The sequence below is a fragment of the Alosa pseudoharengus genome, unplaced genomic scaffold (genome assembly GCF_046254945.1).
Source record: "Alosa pseudoharengus isolate Yale_2024_CS ecotype anadromous, Long Island Sound unplaced genomic scaffold, YU_APseudo_1.1 YU_APseudo_1.1_scf_7, whole genome shotgun sequence".
NCBI lineage: Eukaryota > Metazoa > Chordata > Actinopteri > Clupeiformes > Clupeidae > Alosa > Alosa pseudoharengus.
In genome coordinates this window covers 5,725,685-5,746,062 of record NW_027468859.1, presented here as the reverse complement: position 1 = coordinate 5,746,062, position 20,378 = coordinate 5,725,685, and the positions used below count along the sequence as shown (strand labels likewise).

The window sequence follows — 20,378 nt, the reverse complement described above, 5'->3', positions numbered from 1 at the left end:
AGTGGAGTTGACTGATTCAGTAATTCATTTCCTCACTCTCCTCCCTGGAGGTGTGTGCTGAGCGCTCTGGCACATAATGGCTGCCTTGCATCAGCCAGGTACTAAGCTAGGTGGTGCTTAATGGGGTTTCAGCGCAGCTTGAGCCACGCATGAGACGGGTGCGTCACACAGGCGGTGTGCAAGGTCTAGGGCCCGTTTCACACCGGGTGTGTGGCGTGAGTGTGTCAGCTGCATGGCGTGTCCGTTTTTATTTCGGCTCCCATGTTAACCGCGGCTTGAGCCGCGCCGAAAACGTGTGCATGCAAGGAATAGGACTCATGCCTAACAGTGAAGAAAAAAATGAAGTGAGAAAAAGAGATGTATTAATTGGTAGAGAGGCCGCCGCAGCGCAGCATCAGATACGCTTATGGTAGGCAGACATAGAAAACGCCACGCAACTGACATGTGACGTTCACGCCACGTTCCCGGTGTGAAACGGGCCTAACCTGTTAACATGGGAGCCAAAATAAAAACGGACACACCACTCAGCTGACACGCTAATGCCACGCACCCGGTGTGAAACAGGCCTAAATGTCTAAAGAGAGATGTAGCCCTAGGCTACATTGCGCTGCAGACAAATGGATCCATAACACCAGGGAAGTCATTCCAATGTAAACATAGCCTAAGCCATAGCTTATATTCACTCCAAGTTGGCCTACCATAACTTCCCAACTCTGTAGCCCATAAGCTGCATGACCGTAGGCTATTAATATTTTTCTGTCAAATAAATAACCTAATGCATGTAACACATTTTTGCAAACAATTAAAGAATTTCTCTGGATAGCGCGACTGTAAGTGTTCTTAACTTTCTTCTGTAATAAACACTGTGTTCGCTAACTAGGTTGTTGGTGTTTCGTTTTATGTGTAGAGACCCTAAGCAAGCTACTGATGAGGTTTGGTGCTGTTTTGAAAAATATTAAGTATGCATTCATCTTCCCAGCGGTGAAACGCTCCTTTAAAACATACAGTATGTTGTGATGGTCATTTTGTGGTGGGAATGACATTACATCACTGTCTTGCTCTATATGTCCTCATTTCGTGTTGGAAATGACTATGATGGAAATTACATTCTCACAGTTTTCAGCCATATATAAGCACATTCCATTCCATTGCCATGCCCAGTCACTTTTGGAAATAAGACAAAATGTATCCAAAATACACACAACTATGCTTTTTTCACTTATTTTGCATATTTTGACAAAACAGCCGTGGTGGAAATAATGTTGCATAAAAAATACTCTATTCTCCAGTGATGGTTACAATTATTTTTCGTCAGTTTCTGATCACCACATGTCTGATATTTGGCATTAACCTTCCTCTTTACTAATACTATTTTTCCCTTGGTAAACAAATAAACCCTTTTAGGTAAAAAGTAATAAAATAGTTTATAGTTTGTTGTGGTGGAAATGACAGAAAACTTGGGGACACTGATGTTTTCCTTAAAATAATAGTATAAAATAATGTTTTGCATTAAAAATTAAAATGATATGTGTTTATTTAACTCTTTCTTGGAACAAACATGGTACAACATCATCTAGACTCAATGTATTTTTACAGTTAAAGATTACAAGTCTGGGTTGGGAACAAGATCAAAACAGTCAAATCCACTGATAAAAGCCCCTCTAAGAGCAGTAAAAAAGAATATATAGCTTAGATATGAATTCGGATGTTGGTGATTTGGCCTTTGCAAATTGACATAATTGAAACAAAAATATTTTATTTTTCCACAAAAACAACCACGCGTAATTGTAAGACCTAGGACCACACATAGGAGTGTGTGGTGTTGTCCTCACTGATTGCATCCTCCAGGATTAGCTTCAGCGACACCTTCTCCTTAAAGTTCTGACCCATAAATACATACAGGAGAGGGTTGAGGCAGCTGTTCACAAAAGCAAGGGCTATGCTCAGCTGGTCAATATGGAGCGCCAGGCCCTCATCTTGGCCATACTCCCTTACAAGTCCAAAGGCGTGATAGGGCAGCCAGCAGATAAAGAAGGCCACGACTACAGTGACAATGATCTTGGAGGCTCTTTTGGCACAGTAGCTACTGCTCAACACCTTGAGGGTGATGATGATGTAGGAAGTGATGATGAGAAGGAGAGGGATGAGAAATCCAAACAGAAAGTGAATCATCTGCGTGTGGGCTAGGAGTGACTGAGAGAGACTGCCACCATCTTGGGTGACATATGTGAGAATCATGGCATGTAAGCTGAGCAGGAGAGCCAGAACCCAGGCCAGTCCACAGAGGACCCACGCCAGCACCAGGCTGCGGTGGTTCTGGGCTCTAGTTCGTTTACTACCACAGTCTAGTGGTGTCATGTTTTTTGTCATAACTCAATCTGTGCATTTTTGCATGTAGTATAGTTGCACAAACAATACCAGATACCAGCTCTTCAACTTGGCCGAATAAAAACTAAAATGTGTCATTTAAAATCGCGCTGTCAACAACGAAGCAAACATCCATAGACCGGACTATGCTATTGATAGTTTTGATTGTAGATGCACTCTTTAGCAGCCTCCTCACATTCCTCCTTAGTTCTGATTTAAAATGCACAACAGTTTGTTTTCCTGACGTTTTCCGTCTCACGAACTCCACTACAGTAAGGCGCATTATCGTTAATCTTTCTGTATTCTTCACCTATTGCGCAAAAGCCTCTTGTTCTGATATTGATTCATTTCACAGTCTTACAACACGAATACAGCCTTAGCACAAACAATCACAATTTTAAAAATGCGGATTTAAATTCCAAATAAAGAAACCTCCATAATTAGGCTACAATATAACGACGAGTTATTTGCATATGTTTACATCGGAATGGACGTCCACGGTGTTATGGATCCAAATGTCTGCAACACAACGTAGACTAACATCTCTGTTTAGAAATTGAGGAACAACTTATTATGCTGAGAGTGACTCGTAGCATGCGAGAAGATCCCCAAACTCTCGGATGCGCAATAAAACTGATCTTTTCTAATCTTTACTGATCCATTGTAGAATGGTTTGAAGGGGCCCAACATAGAAAAGTTTGAGAAGCCAGGGCCTAAAACATCAACAATTTGGGCAGTATTTGGTGGTTGCATTTTAGATCTGAAGTGAATTGAGTCGCGATGGTCTGTCGTTTTTAAAAAGTGGGTCCCCAGAAAAAAAGTTTGGGAAACACTGGCCTACAGGACGTCTCTCGCGTTTGCAACAGCTCGACGTAATGTAGGCTACTAAGCCAACAACGTGGGCACAGGTTATCTGTTAAATCCCAAGATGAAAATGCTCATTAACCAACTACTATATTCTTATTACATCAAATAATAACGTAACCTAACATATCTTAGTATCAATCTTCCACTACCTAGCTAGCTAGCATTAACGTCAGTGGTTTTTGCACGGTGATTTTTGCACGGCTACTCGCCACAACTGCTTGTCACCTTGTATGTATTTTAAAGTTTTGAATACACCCCTCCATAGCATAATTAAGTCCCTTTTGATAGCTTCTGGAGGAAAGTAAATCCTTTATCGACCAAAACGTCCACAAAGCCTGCTTTCATATACTGTCAGCTGCCATTGTCCACAATGTATTTCTAATCAAGCATGGTTTGTTTGTCCGAGTTTTCACACGGTAACAATGGGGGGCGGGGCTTAACGACAGGTCAATTGACGTGGGGGAAGAGTTTAAAAAAATGTAGCGAATATATGCTGCAAAATGTGTCTGTGTAACAGGTCAAACGTTAAGACATGCTGAAAAACGTTTTATTTTTTATTTTATAGAAATTTTCTAGATATTTTCACGGGTCATACATGTATGTAGTCTCCTGAAGTGTTAGCTTAGCAATCGGTGCGACTGGGAGTAATTAAAGAAGCACTATGCAGGTCTGGTTATTCCTTCGCTGTTTCTGGGTTTTTGCCGGATTTGGGCTCGCATTTTTTACCTGCACAGCTCCCCCTGCAGCCCTGGTCAGTGAGCTAGCCATCAAGAAACCAAGCTAAACACATACAGGGCTCACAATAAAACGGTCGAGCAAACACATTGTTTAAGAGACCACATTACAAAGACAAGAGGGGTGTGTCTGCCGTAAAGCATTTTCGAGCCTACAATCTGACTACATTTTTGAGGCGCGATTGGATACTTCCGCTGGATCACATCCGGATTTTCCCGGACCGGGTCCGGAAAGTTGCATATTCGTTTTTTCCGCAGAGAAGCGATAGGGGGAGACGAAGCACCCTCCAAACGACCCAGAAAGTGTAGAACCATCAGAACGATTCTCAACATGCATAATTAAGGTAATTTTTGCTAAATTGCATAGTGCTTCTTTAAGTTACCGTGGCGGGTGGTGTGAGGCCGGCAGCATACACGTCTGGCTGGACTTACGGATGCTGTGTCTGGGCAAAGGGCTTCTTCCGGCAACAGTGTCATGTTAAGAGTCCTCTGGAAGTTAGAGTTCTCTGTAGTACCATCTGAAAGAAACGTCATGGGGAAAGAGGAAGCTTAGTTTGGTTTCATAATTAAGTTTATCCGTTAGTTATATTGTTTGTGATTATTTTCATTTAAGTAATGCTTATGTTGAACTGGCCGTAGTTGTCATGTTTGTTGTTCTCTAAATGTCCCTTCTGTGTCTTGTTAGTCTAGTCGGCATATATGTTCCCCTGTTGTTTCATTTGGTGAGGTCAGTCTTTTGTGTTCAGTTCTCTCGTATGCTTTGAGTTATGTTCTGTTCATCTGACCTCATAGGCCTATTATATTATATTAAGTTATGTTTACTTGAACTCTATTTTGATATGATTTATCATATCAGTTTTTGAAGAAAAGAAAGACAAAAAAATAAATGTTTCATTTTTGAAACTTAAAAACCTCTGTCCATTTTTAGCCAGACTGCTTGATCCCTCACACAAATATATAATGCCCCACCTTGATTAGAACCTTGCTATGGGAGAACATTTTTACATTGTGTTTGGTAAAAATGACTATCGGCCGATATATCGGTTATCAGTTTTTGAAAAACTCAAATATTGAGAAATCAGTAGGTTATCAGCCTTCAAAATCCCATATCGTTCAGGCTCTTTAGGAGATGGAGACAAATTGACACACACACACACACACATGCAAGCACACAGGCACACACACACACATGCACATACAAGCATACACAAAAGTTGCAAGGGTTGGGGGTAGGAGTAGGAGATGGAGACAAATTGACAAGCATGACAAGCGGGAGAGGATGTACAGGACTGCGTGACGGTCATATGTTGTACCGCTATGCGTACATCTAGTTTAAAAATGGACTTGCCATCATGCTACTCATGGGTGTGACTCAGCGTGTGGTACAAATGTAAACATATTGAATAACCTTTTATAACCATTTTATTGGTTAGAGGGGATGTCATGCAATACATTTTGGGGATAATATAATTGGTTAAGGATTTGTGTTATCTTTTTGAACAGTTTTCTTTAGTGTCATTTATAAATGACGAAGTCCTATAAACACCTCTTGCACGATGAGGCGGGAGGTTGTCGACACATAGGTTCAGACCCTTAGGTGAGACGTACATGGCAGCAAAGACGACAACCTCATGTTTTTAGGGAAGGATCTAAACTTCAGCTTAACCAGGTTGAATTCAATAAGTCTCCCTATCCCCGTGGCAGAAGACATCCTAACAACATGATGCTACAATCACGGTATTATTGGGGTGTTATTAATGTGGTGAAAGGATGAGAGAGGCCTGCACACTGTTTTAAAAGCTCCTAGACAACTTTACTTGAGCAAGGTTTCAACCCATGAGGGTCTTCTTCAGGCTTAAAGAAGAACGTTGAACGTTGCTAAAATAAAGTTGTCTAGGAGCTTTTAAAACAGTGTGCAGGCCTCTATCCTCCTTTCACTAACACTTCACACCTGGCACCTGTCTTTTTTGGATGTGTGTACCCTTCCTTTGGAACTGCTTCTGTCATCAGCCCAGAGGATTTTACTTATTGCAGTCTGAGAGTCGCTTTGGATAAAAGCCTGTGTGATATGATACAAATGAAATGCAGAATCCCTCAATCTGATAACTCGATATCTAAATGTGTCGTTCCCCGATAAAGATTAGGCAGATGATGGCATCCTGTTTCCTCCATTACATCTCTGCACCTCCAAACACCTGAGCATCAGCCAGCGTCTCTCTCCCTGGAGCTTTCATCATACAACTTTTGATCATATCTTCACTCATTAACGCTCCGCTATGGAGCCAGAAAACTTTAGACCCATTGTCCCCCTTTTCCCATGAAAGAAAGAGAGAGAAAGCGAGAGAGAGAGAGAGCAGGGGGCAGAGGTGGGCAGTAACGAAGTACATTTTTGATTTTGAGTATTTGTACTTCACTTGAGTTATTTTTTTTTAAATACTTTCACTTTCACTTCACTACACCTGAATGACAAAAATCATACTTTTAACTTCACTAAATTTCTGTTAAGGCTCTCGTTACTTTTAACTTTCAATAAACTAGGTCTAGCCTATATCGAAACTCTGTCCCCCCCTCCCCTCTCTTCTAAAATGTGATGGTTTGTTCGCAGGTGACAGCCTATCACTAATCAGGGTTGCGTCACATCTGTGTGCTAGGCTATAAAACCAAGTTCAACGTCTAACCGTTCTCTATTCCTAAATCGACAGCAAGATGGAGGTAGACGGAGATGGAGATGAAGGCAGATGCCCTGTCGAGTACTCGCACCCATGGCCGTATCTCGACAAAATGTTTAAGTTTACTGAACGGATAAACGATTCCTATCGTTTTAAATGCGTGCTTTGTTTGCCGAAAGTAAACCACATCACTGCATACAAAAATTTTAATAAAATAAACATTTTCTTTCTGTCAGTTGGGTTTCTTCATTCTGTAACATTCTATAATCCCTTATTCTGCAGTTTATACAAGCTAGTCAGGGGCATGTTAAATGTTAAACCTTACACATGTAATTTCAAATTATACTTTAATACTTAAGTATTTTCAAAATCAAGTACTTCAGTACTTTCACTTAAGTACAATTTTGAATATGCAACTTTTACTTGTATCGGAGTAACATTTGACCAGTAGTATCTGTACTTTGACTTAAGTACTGAAATTGAGTACTTTGCTCACCTCTGGCAGGGGGTAGGGGATATATCAGATTAATATGTGTAATTAGAGTTACTACGTTGAGAACAAAGTGCCCTCTCTCATATAGCCTTTACTCTCTCTGTCACACACAACCCTTTGAATACTGGGGTAATAACATCCCGATCTCTAAATGTTACAGGACCATGCACACACACACATTATATGGCAGTAGGATAATTACCTCAACAGGCATGAAGACACAGTCCCTCCACCCTCTTCATAAATCATTCCTTGCATGTTTTAGTGTTCCCTGATTAGCAAAGACACCTTGAGGTCCAGGGCTGCTGAATAATGCAGCGTTCATTAGCGTCCAGTCGGGCCGAGCTGTGCTTGCGCTCGTTCACACAGGCAGGAGGCCATAATGGCAGCGGTTACCCTCTCTGAAACATTCACTGAGGAGAGCCCTCCACATGCAGCCACCACAGAGCACCAAGAGCAGAGAAGAGGGGGAGAGAGGGGAGTTGAGACAGAGAGAGAAAAACGAGAGAAGAAGAGAGAGAGAGAGGGGATGACCTAATGCCATTGTCTCCTTTCAAACTTTTCTTCCTCCCTCTTCACTTTTCTTCCCCCCACTTTTTCGATCTGACTCCTCTGCTGAAGAGGGGATGGAGAAGGCCTAGGAGAGTTGATTTCATATTCAACACACACCTCTGGTTTTGCAGCACTTAGCCTTGTGATGTGTGCCTCCATCAGTGCAAGACTCACTTTCATGCAATGAACACACTAGTTGGATGAGACATTTGATAAATAGTGTTTGGAAAAATTCTAAGGGCCTGATGTACTTAGAATTACCGCCAAATTACTGCCTGTAAAACATGGCATCTTATTTACAAAACAGACCACACACACTGTAGATGAAAGCACATTTTGCCTGCCGCTGGAGTGCAGAATGGCTAACTGCACTTCTTACTCATGCATATGCATTTATGGGAAGGTTGAGGGGAAAATGGGAGTCACGCAAAAACATGGGAGGAGAAGTGCTAATGTCGTACTTTCACTTGAAGAGTTTGGTTCCAAAACGCTTTATCTCCATTTTTAAAAACATTAATAATTCATGTTATTTAATTGTGTATTTTAGGTAAATACAAGTACCACTGCAGTTGTGTTGTTTTGATTATGTAAGGAGAAGTGAAATAACAATAACCCAATTACAGTTACACTGAAAGTTGAGTATTTTCTAAAGTGTAGAACTACTGCTTTAAGTCCGTTTTCCAAAAGCATAGCACAGTTGCTAACTACAAAGAACCTTCCGTGGTAGCGTAATGTGAGTCGACCATATTTGAGTCACATATAAACAATACAGAAATATGGTGTTGATATTCGTCATAGTCGTATTTCAGTCACATTTTAGTAAGAGCTAACAAATAAGCTGTTATTTTTTAATTTCCCAAAACTAAAAACGTGACAGATGACAATATGAAGCTTAAGTGTTTGTGCATGCGCAACTCAAATCTACGGACTCACATTTGCCAATTACACTACCAAGTTAATTGCTGTAGCAACTATTCTTTTGGGAAACGGAGCCCTGTAATACAGAAAAACTATGTCACTGCTTGTTGACATCTTATTATCATGTATGATCACTAAACTTTTGACTCTTTTTAATGTTGCCATCGGTTAACTGCGCTTGTGAAGTACTGTTCAGCTATGGGCACCGCAAATTGCATTAAATGGTGATGTTGAGTGCTGTTTAACGTGAAAACTTCACGCAAAATAGCGAGGCACAGCTTTCACTTTCTGTGGACAGAAATACAGTTGCACTGTCTTTGTACATTAAGCCCTAAGAGTCTACACATTTTCTTATAAATAAGTAATACAAAAAGGCACAAAATGAATGTGAACTAAAATGAATGACTAAGTGATGGTGTTTAGAAGTACTGGTCCGTGTACCTTCTGTTCATTTGATTTTCAAATTAGAAACGAAAATTGAAAATCGAAAAACGACCTTATATCTGTATTTTTCAAAAACAAAATAGGAAATTCCCTCGTGTTTTTGTTTTGGATATTAAACTTTGTATCCCCACGACCGAAATCCAAAATATGCACAACAATAATGTGAAATCGGCACTTTCCTCAATTTTTCATTTGGCCTATCCCCGCTAGGCTGTCCTACATTGAAACCTATGACGTTTTAATTAGAGACATGTTTGTAAACAAGCTAACTTACGCAGAAATGTCAGCTACGTTGTATCAGCTAGGAGCAAGGGGAGTGGAAGCCGTTGAACGCAGAGCTGGAAAAAATCTGACAACAATTCACTGCATGAGGCACGGAAATAATTTTGGGCTCCTCTGTTCTGTATGCGCGACTAGCCTATCGTTGGCTGTATTATGTTGGTAAAGGAGAATAGTAATGGAGAAAGAATCGAGAATGAGCTGTCCTTGCATTGGGAGGAGGTGCACGTGATAAGGCCTAAGGAAGCATATAGTAGCCAGCTGACCAAGGACGTAGGCTATTTGGTGATGGTTATGATAATGGTATTTCGCAGATGCTTCTGTTCAAAATGACATAGGCCTACAACTAATTTATATTTATATTCATATTGTAACAACTGAGGCAACAAGGTTAAAATCAGTAGCCTACATTTATTGGGTCAGGAGCGGGGAACACAGACAGGTCAAAACATCATTATAGAACACACAAGGCTAGTCACTAACACATGCACAATACACGAACGGGTAGTCACACACAACACACATGAATAAACACATGAGGTACAACCATAGACTGTATATATATATATATATATATATATATATATATATATATATATATATACAGTCTATGGGTACAACAAAGGGAAGACTACACATGCTAACACACCACAAGGTAAATGCAAATACAATAGGCCTACTAAAACCGATATATCACATTCCAACATGCACATATGCATGTTCACGAGTCAAACGCACCGACGTTAGATTTTTTTTTTGCAGTTTAAACTGTTAAGCTAAGCCTATATAGGCAAATAAATGCATGATGTCGATTGTCTTTTCAGTGCCATTTCCCCTCTTTCTTCGAAGGGTGCACGCAACCTTAATCCCATCCCAGCACACCTGGGACATAAATTAGGCCTACATATCGATCAAAATGAGAAGCTTGGAATGTTCTGGCGATTTTTTTTCTATGTGCAGATCACTGTCCTTCAACATCACCATCTTGCTCCCTTTGATGAACATATAGGCTAGCAATTATCCATTCGGGCAGTGGCAAAAAAATGCTGTCAGCATGCAGTAGTGAATGTGGAGTTCCTGTTTTCATTTTTAACTTGAATAATGACTAATTGAAATTACAATATTGAAATTCAAACCCTCATTGTATATTTGATTATTTTTTTCACAAAATGCTTCAATATTTGTGTTTTATTTTTCTCTGGGAAGTACTGTTTTAGGTAAAGGTCTTCAAATCCGTTTTTTGATCACTGTTTCAACCTTGAAAATCAAATGAACAGAAGGTACACGGACCAGTACTATATGTTGATTTTCCTTTTTAGTTTGAAACATTCAAGAATGAAGGTGAAGTCAGGGATTTTGCAGGAAGTCGCGATTGTTTGTGTTCATGTTTATATTTAAATTTAAAGCAGACAATTGTGTTAAAAAGAAACATACATGATACTGTATGTTAACCAAGGACCAAACGAAACTCGCCAGAGAGGTAGCTCAACCCTACCTTCAGTATTCCCTGTGAAATTCCACACAGGGTTTCGTTTTTGCTTGAGGGATAGGTTGCCCCCACTTTGTTTCCAGTTTTTAGAGCCTGGGCTGCCTGGGCAGCAATCGTGAGAAAAAAATCTATGAGCTTGAAAACACGTAAAATCCTTGACTGCACCTTTAACAATCCATTGTAAATTAACACAAAAAAGTAAAAATAATGTGGATAGAGAATGAGAGTACTGTTTGTGTTGTCTGTGTTTACTTGCGCTTCTGTTCACATCGCCAATCCCCTTCCATTGTCCTGGGAAGCAAGCGCTGTGATCCTGCCTGGCCCGGCAAGAGGAGCTGACAGGTGAGTCGTCCCCCTCCTGAGGGCCTTTTACAATCTCCAAACGAGACATCATCTCACTGCGCCCAGATCAGCGGTGACATTTATGAATTAATAAAAGATGCCTGAATGTCACGGTATCTATTTGTAGGTTATTCCCTTTAGCGTGAGTGAGTACACTGTAAAAAATAACATTACATCTTACTGCAGTAACACAAGTATACTTTACTTACTATAGGCTGACCTAGTGTCCTTACTAGAGTAACATTAGTAATGTGCCGAACTTGCATCAATGGGGTCTAAAACTTGAGATACACGAGTAAGCTTCACAACTCAGACCTGAGTAAACTGGACCCACGCAGTGCACACGCGCACAGTCAGCAGAGGGAGCATTCTGGATTCCACAGCCAACGGTCGGCAGTGTTACGGTGTGGCTGACTTTTGGGATGGGAGTGTAACGCAGCTTCACCAGTGGCTCTGTCCGGTAAGTTAACAGTATGTATTAATGTGTCAAATGTTTACAGTATAGGTTGAACTAACAGTATTTGTGCAAAACTGTACATTCGGTTTCATTAACAGCTGGGGTAATGTTAAGTTCAACTTGCTAAGTGGCCGATATATGCGCTAGCTGCTAACAGTTTGCAGCTAACTGATAGCAGCTATGCGAGTTAACATTGCCTCAGACCATGCAGAGCAGAAAACAAATATTCTAGGTATTCAAGCCCTTTGATATTTTTTGTTATCGAAGTTATGAGGAAGTGGTGGCGCCTGGGGTCTAGAACTAGGCTGTATAAATTTGCCAATAGCAGTTGTCTTCATGAGCTCTTAATGAAGTTTAGTTCTAACTTGCTAGCATGCTAAGTTGATTCAAAACGTGTAAAGATTAAACTGTGTATGGTTTACGTCGATGTTCCTACTGTATTGATAAAACAATTAGGATAATTGGACTCATAACCTTACTGACCGAGAAAGCCATGGTCTTTTATCTAAAATATTTCGTTGTGATTTAGCAAGAGGACTAAAGCGTATGGTACGCTCCCGCGTCTGCGTCCCGCGCACGCGGCACTGGTGACCGCGCGTCAAAGTGACGCGTAGACTGCGCATGTGTGAAACGGAACTGCTGTAAACACTCCCCTCCAGTAGGTGGACCACATAGAAGAACAACACTTAAACCTACAAACAAACCTAGACAGAAGAAGACTTGTTTGGTTACCATAACGACGATGGAACAGAGAGAGCGCCTGTCCTCAGCTTGCCTGGCTTTGAGTTACGTGAGACACCACGACATGGAGTCAACTTCGACCGATTAAAGCCACAATTATCCACAGATACATTCTTTAACATTATATTTAACGGTCACTTTATGTTGTTGAACCCAAAGTATTTCAAGACACCACATTTTAGATGAGTTGGGCACGTAATTATCTGCTGGCCGTTCTGTACGTCACCTGATTGTCGAAACAGGGTGGCTGCATATGGCTCATTGTGGCTACTGGCTATTATATTGGCTTGCTTTGGTCATGAGCCCTGGATCATGTAGCACTGAATGAGATGGCAAACAATAAAATAAAACTAATCATAGACTGTAGAAATGCGCTACACAGCACTAAAAACCGAATCGTTTATTTATAGTTTGACTACGGATATTTCACGTCATGTTCAAATAAAAAGTGACAGCCCTACTCCCTGCATAGAGAGCTGACATCCGATTAAATGCATCTTTTAAAAATGAGCGTAGCCTAGCACCTATTACTGAACAATGCTGAAATCAAATCGCGAAACCCAGAGCTATATAAAGGTATCTATCTACAACGCTCAGGCGAAACCCAGTAACACTTGCTGATCGAGATGCATTCTCGCCTGTTCCGTATATAATGCGTTATCAATAGTGATTATAATAATAAAGGGAATGTAGCCTACCTCTCCCAGGTGCAATCATTATCACCTAGCTCCTGAACAATGCTGAACTCAAATCTCGAAACTCGCCTGTCAACACCGGATATGCATTATCATAATAATAATTGAAGGAATAACCTAGGCTACCTCTCGCTCTAAATACACCCATTATCACAGTGAGACATTATACATTATGAACACAGTTACTTCAAAACTTTTATTGACACGTCATATTTACAGGTTTTTGGTTCATACTTTTTGGTATGAGGCAGGTGTGAAGACTCAATACAAATTTAACTGAGGACATATGTACGCACAACTCGTTCTTACCATGCTGTGTTTAGAAAAATGTCCCAATTATTGCTGCCCTCGCAGCACCCAGTCACTTAGCTATAGGCTTGTAGCCTAAGTAGCCTAATAAGCAAGTAGGCTAAGCTAGTCTCTCAGCTATACCAACAGGTGTGCTGTGTGTGTTCTGGTGGATGATAAATGGAGCGATGCGATGGGCCAGCTTATCAAACTTCCCAGCAGACAGGCGAACGTACTCGTGGTGCTTTTTCCTTCATCAGCTCTTCCTTCGTTGAGTGCTCGCACATCCCACGTTATTCTTTTCTTCATGCGTTTCAGGCTTCTTTGGTGGTTGTGTCCTACTTTCAGGCTCGACGTACCGCCCCCAGTTGGTGGGGCAGAGTATCACAGTTAAGCCGTAGTGCGCAGGCGCTAACCTTAACGATTTAAAGTGCATTCAGGACAGCAGAATTTGGAGTATGCTTCACGTCCACAGCAAAAATGACGCACGTCTTGGACACGCGCAAATGTGACGCACGACCATGCCAGAGCCTTTAGGTTGCAGTGCGTGGAATTTAAACGAATGTGCCGTTATTGAGGTGCAAAATGGCATCATATAATTCCAACGTATGATTGACATTTTAAATTCTATTGTGATAAATGTACTAGGCCTGAAGCAATAGAGAAAATTCAGTTGCCAAATCATAATATTTTTAGCTTAACAGTATTAATTAGGTCTCTGGAGAAATAATTTAAATGAACATTTAATGTGATAAACTTAATCAGCTGTTTTAGTTAAACATGGCCAATAGATGCATATTGATAATAATTTTGCCCTCTTTTTCTTTTTGCAGTTGGAAAACTGAAAATGCAGAGCAATGAACTGGACATGTAAGTTGTGCTTGTTTGGATGTGAAGTCAGAGGTCAGTTGCTCAAACACTACAGATTGAAACATGGAGGTTACACCAGAATACGACCGAAAAAAACTGCAGAGGGTGGTGAAAACTGGCCAACGCATCACCGGTTCCTCACTCCCCTCCATCAAGGCCATCCAGGGCAAGTGATGCTTGCGTAAGGCGCGCAGCATCATCAAAGACTGTTCTCACCTCAACCACAGACTGTTCACCCCACTCCCCTCTGGGAGGCGTTACAGGTCTCTCTGCACCCGAACCAGCAGGTTCAGAGGAAGCTTCTTCCCTGCGGCTGTCACCCTACTGAACTCTAGCTCTGCATCCCGGTGACAACCAACCAACTAAGCCCCCGCCCGATGCCTCCTTGCCTGTGCCTGTTGAGGTGTCCACCATGACCATGGAAACCTTGACGGGGGACACCCACCCCCGCGGACAATTGCACTACTCTATCCCACCCATAGTGTTCTATTTATTTACAAATGTACATACTGTAATTACACTTATACATGGCATTTTCTACTGCTCTTCATACTATTCATCCTGCACATACACATATTTTTACTACTGTTATAATGTTACTGTTTCTGCACTACAGTACTGTTACCACACTGCACATAGCTGTATACTGTACATATATGTCTATATGGTTCATACCGAATATCCATATTTATTCTGCTAATACACTGCACATATTTATACCTAATTTATATTACTCTAAACCACCTTCTGTAAACAGCGTGTCCGCGCGGTAGTAAAAGGTAGTAAATAGAATCTACCAAAATTAAGGCCCTTGAAAGGTAGTAAAAGGTAATAAATGCAATTTGACTAGGTAGTAAATTTTTCATCACCACCTCAATATATGAGTTTAAATTTGTTGCTTAATATTTGTGTCTACATGTTTTAACTTCATCTTGCCTAATTAAAAAATATATACGTGCTAACAGGACCTGAGTGAGTCGGAGTCGATAGCAATGACGTAGAAGTAAACTGTGTAGCGTTCCGTGGTTGACAGCCAACAAACAACATTTTCGCCTTTTTGCTTCAGTTGATATTACTTCACGTTGCTTTGGGCGACTTATATGAATCGTGCAGATCCGAAGAGTTTTTTAGGGGCCAGCGATGCAGGGATGCTTTTCGGCGACTCTCGCGTTTTTCACGTCATCTAGGCCCTACCGCAGGCTACCAGAGCTGCGTTTATCATATGGGCCTGCTGGTCTGGTGTCCGGTGCTTCTGTCACTCATCTAATAATATTTTGTTCATGTAGCAAAGGAGCGGTAGATGTAGGCCTAGGCTAGCCTATCACTCTGATAGCAGCTAAAAAATATATAGGCTACACTCACTCCGTTAGGAGGCAACTCTCTCAGTTTACACTAGGCTACTTCAGCTGGAAGTTTTAACAACTGTGGACTTGACTAGTGTAAGCTTTCGTTCAGCTGACGGTAGCGCTGCCATCTGACTGTGATCATCCAGAACCGTGCTATAAAATTCCACCTATCCCATCAGTAACAAAGTTCGAACTAGTCACTGACATAGTAACCGACAACATTTTTTAACGTAACCTAGACCTAGTATCTAATGTTACGGAATTGCAAGAAAACGAGTGAAAACAATTCCTTACTTTTAACCACGCAAGTGCGCGTGTCATTTATTAAAACGGTAGAAAACTGAATCAAAGACGGAACTGTCCATCAACAAAAACAGCATGCAGTTTAAAAGTCCCGTTATTTAAAGTCCCAGACATTTAAAGGGACAGCGGTCACTCAAGACAGACCTACACCACAACTGAGTGATGAACGTGAAATTCTTTGAATAGCCTACAAAACACTGCATTTAGATGACAACTGCGTGAAGAACCACGCAAATCTAGTTAATGGCGAATTAAGTTTATGGCATTCACATTTAAATCATTCAATAGCCTATGAAAACTTGATCAGTTAAATTGTTCTCATAAAAGGAACAGCAAATTATACAAAATATTCCAAATAGGCTAGTTTTATTGCAGTGACAGAAAACTGCAACATATGAGTTTAAAACCATGTTAAATTTGAAAGCATCTAGCTAGTGACAGGAGGTTTTAGGGGGGGAAAGAAACTCTGTAACCTACTTGATTCCACAGTCAATGTTCAGTATTTGGCCTATAATTTAGCCTATAATATTGGCATTTGAATCCATGAAAACTAACCAAAATCTATCATTTCCTATCGACAACAGACCAGTAACGCATCGAATCGCATTGCTACACATTTTGAAGTATTGAAAATAATCAAATCATTGGCTTAAAGAATCTATATTTTATCAAATTGTGATTAAACTTGATTTACACTCCTAAATGGCATCCTTACCTACCTACCTAACTGTTGTTTTGGGAAGTATTTATCATGCAAGCATCGTGCATCCATGCTGAGTAATGCAATGAAATCATAGTTTTCAATTTTGCATTAAAGCAGTCCACTGATGTGCATGTTTTCACGGACTGCTTTGTGTCAAATGTGCAACAACAATACCATACCAATAATAATGGCTTTATATATCCATATAAATAGATTTCTGGGCCTATCCTTAGACTAGAGTTGTTTCGGTGGTGTTTGTTGTTCATTTTTCACCACACATGTTTGGTGTTTTAGCGTCATTTGTGCCAAGGTTATCATTCACCTTATTAGGGCTAAGGGCTGGTTAGGATAACTCAAGGGCTAGGGTTAAGGTAAGGACAACTGAAACTGAACTCCTCGACACTACAAAAAAACATTGTCATTGACAATGACCATACTTAATGATCACAATTAGAAATTATTAGTGTACCTAATATTTATGATTTATACACTCTAAAAAATGCTGGGTTGAAAACAACCCAAACTGGGTTGTTTTCAACCCAGCCGCTGAGTAAAATGTGGTCCAACACAGCATTGGGTTATCTTAACCAAGCAAATTGGGTTACTAAATTTAACCCAACAACTGGGTTGACATTTAACCAATATGTTGGGTTATGTTGACACAACTGTTTAGTTAAAGTTACTTAATGTTTGGGTTATGTAACCAAATCTCCCAAAACTACTGGTTGATTTTTAAAATACTCTGCTTTTACAAACTTTTAATAACTCAAGGTTTGTATTTACTTACTTGAAAGTCACACCTTCTGTTGACAGCTTTAGGCCTGATATAAATAGTCTATATTAAATGGCCATCAAAAGCCATGCAATGAAATAAAACAGTTCGACACAATTATTTATTTGATAATTTTCTTTATTTTTGAATAGATAGCCTAGTATAAAATGCATGTGATACTTCCATGAAGGCAGGCAGATTCCAAAGTCCGTTTTGGGGGTCAGCCCTGTCAATCAAACAAAAAAAGAGTGCATTTTAATCACTGTTAGCCTAACATTACAGAACTTTATATCAAGACTTGCATGAACCATTACCAGTGAATGATATTGACAGACATAAAAATCCACCAGGAGACAAATTATTAGTGCAACACACTCGGAAACCATGACCACCTAATATTATGGAGTTGTTTTAAACATAATACCGGTAATAGCCTACAAAACGTGCGTTTATGTCAGATGAGCTTGATAACAACATTACCATTAGCCTAACATTAGGCTGACAAACGTTCAGCAGTGCTAACGTTAGCTAGCTAATGTTAACACATTATTCAATTAGTGAATCCAAGTTAATGTTACCACCAAGAACCACCCAGTAAGTTACATGGCTATAATATGAGGCTACCCTGAATGATTTAATAAGATGTTGTTTGGCATGATTATTATCGTAAGTTACGTGTTACTGTGTTAGCTAGTTGACAAACGTTAGCCACGAAGCATATTTAATTAGCATAAAGTTTCCAAGTCTGCTAACCTTACCTACCAGCTGCTGGTATGCTAATTGTAGTTCGTTGTAAAAGTTCGTTTTGTTTCTGTTCAGCAGTTCCTACCCAGTGAATACAGAACTTTTTATGAGTCTGTATTTGTGTAGATTTAACATTAACAGTAGCTAATATTAGTGGAATGACACCTGCTAACCTGCTTGAAGCTGAACGAAATGGCAGGCAGAATATTCCTTGATATCACGAAGGGTATGTCTCTGGGTGGACTTTTAAAATCCGTCTGGATAAAAATAAATAAATAAAAGCAAATACATACCTTCCGAAATCACCTGATTTCCATTGCATGTTGACAGCTGCTGGACTTGACGGTTGAAAGAATGTTTTTTTTCTCAACCTTCAAATAACTATGCAGCTGTGTTGAAGTCACCCTGGTGCTGGGTAGTGTACTCCACGTCAGGTGGGGGACAGGAGGGAGCACAGCCCTAAACTATCAACCCAGCAGTGATAAACTATCAACCCAGCAAGCTGGGTTACAGAAATGACCCAATATGAGTAAAAACAACCAAACAAAATGACCCAACAGCCTCAACCCAGCGTTTGGGTTGAAAAAATAACCCAGCATTTTTTAGAGTGTACCTTATAGCAAGTAGTAAGTGGTACCCCCCCCCCCCCCCCCCAAAAAAAAGGGCTGCTGCTTGATGTCGTGTTGGTAGTAAAAAATATTGTGGAGGTAGTAAAAAAGGTAGTAAAAAGTAGTAAATTCAACTCTATGATTCCTGCATATACCCTGGTAAACCAACTGTATACTACTGTTTACACCGCATATTTCTTATCCTGTCTATGCACCACCTGTCTTTGTATATCACATTGCATTTTTCTGCTTTTTTTGCACTTCTAGTTAGAAGCAAACTGCATTTTGTTGTCTTTGTACTTGTACTCTGCAAAATGACAATAAAGTTATCTAATCTAATAGTGCCAACTATTTGTGTAGGCTACATTCTGCAAGTAAACTTTACTATCCAACATAAAGTACCCTTTACAACTCAAAGTAAGGGTAACTCATTTAACAGTAGACAATACAACTTTGTTTTTAAGTAAGCTTTACTCAAGGGCATGAAGTAAACTTTACTAGTTGGAAGTAAGTAACCAGAACTTTAAAGTCTTAAGTAAGGATAACTTCTTCTAAGTAAGCATTACTTGTAGACATCAAGTAAACATAACTTGGAAGAGAAAAGTTTTGTTTACTTAACTTATTTAAGGCAACGAGTTTCCACCCTTTTTTCAAGTAACCATTACTTATTATTTTTTACAGTGTACGCTTGCACAAGCTTACATGCATATGTTGTGCAAACTCCCATACAGTACATGGGTCAATGACGTGACGCTCATTTTTTGTGTACATATGGGTTACATACATTTAAAATTGTTAAAATTTGAAAATAATTTTACAAATTATTTTCAAATATCATTTTCATCAAACCCTAATCTTAAAGTTTTGGATTTATTTAATTTTGAAAGAGTATTAACTGAATTTGGGTAAAATTGTCAACACGGTGTAACCACAAAAACATGAACCAAATAATTACACTTGCTGAATTTTTTTTTAAATACTCTCCAAAATCCCTTCTAAAATAATCTGGCATGATCTTCCACAAGAACTTTTCAATATTTAATACAAGTAATGAAACCCCATTGTTCTGAATGTTTGAATTAATATGGGGAATCGTGTCTGTCACATCAACCACTTAAAATGTCAAGTGGTGTAACCACCATTTAAAGGAACACGCCACCCAAAATCAGTAGTGATATATGTTCTTACCGTAACTTTCACGAGTTGAGTCGTACCTCTCCCGCGTCGGTAGGTGCACTCAAACGCTCTGTCGCGCGGCGCGAATGTGTTAGCATGTTGCTATGCTAGCGGGCTCTGCCGTGGCCGTAGAGAGAGGCACATAGCAGTATTCAAACACCTCCACGTTTTACCTACTTAAATACAGTTGCAGGAGTAGTTGATGAAAAATGTTAGGGCACACAACATGAAACGTGACGATTTTCCAAGTGAATAAACATGAGAACTACAATGTGTGGCGCAATAGCACTTGGGAGTACTTCGACCTAGCGTGGTAATATTATTAACACCTAATTGTAGATCCTATCCACCACAGAGTTTAGAATCCATGCTGGATCGACCCTCAGCCTCTCCCTCCCCTCTGAGCGAGAGAGGCACACACACTAGAGGTGGTGGCTGGTTGTTTTAATGTAGGCTATATGGGTGATGCAGCGCTGCTGTGAGGCTAGAAAGCCCTTGCCTGTTCTAGAAAGACTGATCTA

At 40.1% G+C, this 20,378-nt stretch overlaps 1 protein-coding gene across 1 annotated transcript; it reads right to left on the bottom strand.

The window, feature by feature from the left end:
- Positions 1-947: 947 nt before the first annotated feature.
- Positions 948-2,358, bottom strand: LOC143110298 (C3a anaphylatoxin chemotactic receptor-like). Its single transcript, XM_076273186.1, has one exon. It carries the CDS (start codon positions 2,356-2,358, stop codon positions 1,795-1,797), a length of 564 nt encoding a protein of 187 aa, XP_076129301.1. The 3' UTR covers positions 948-1,794.
- Between the last annotated feature and the right edge of the window lie 18,020 nt (positions 2,359-20,378).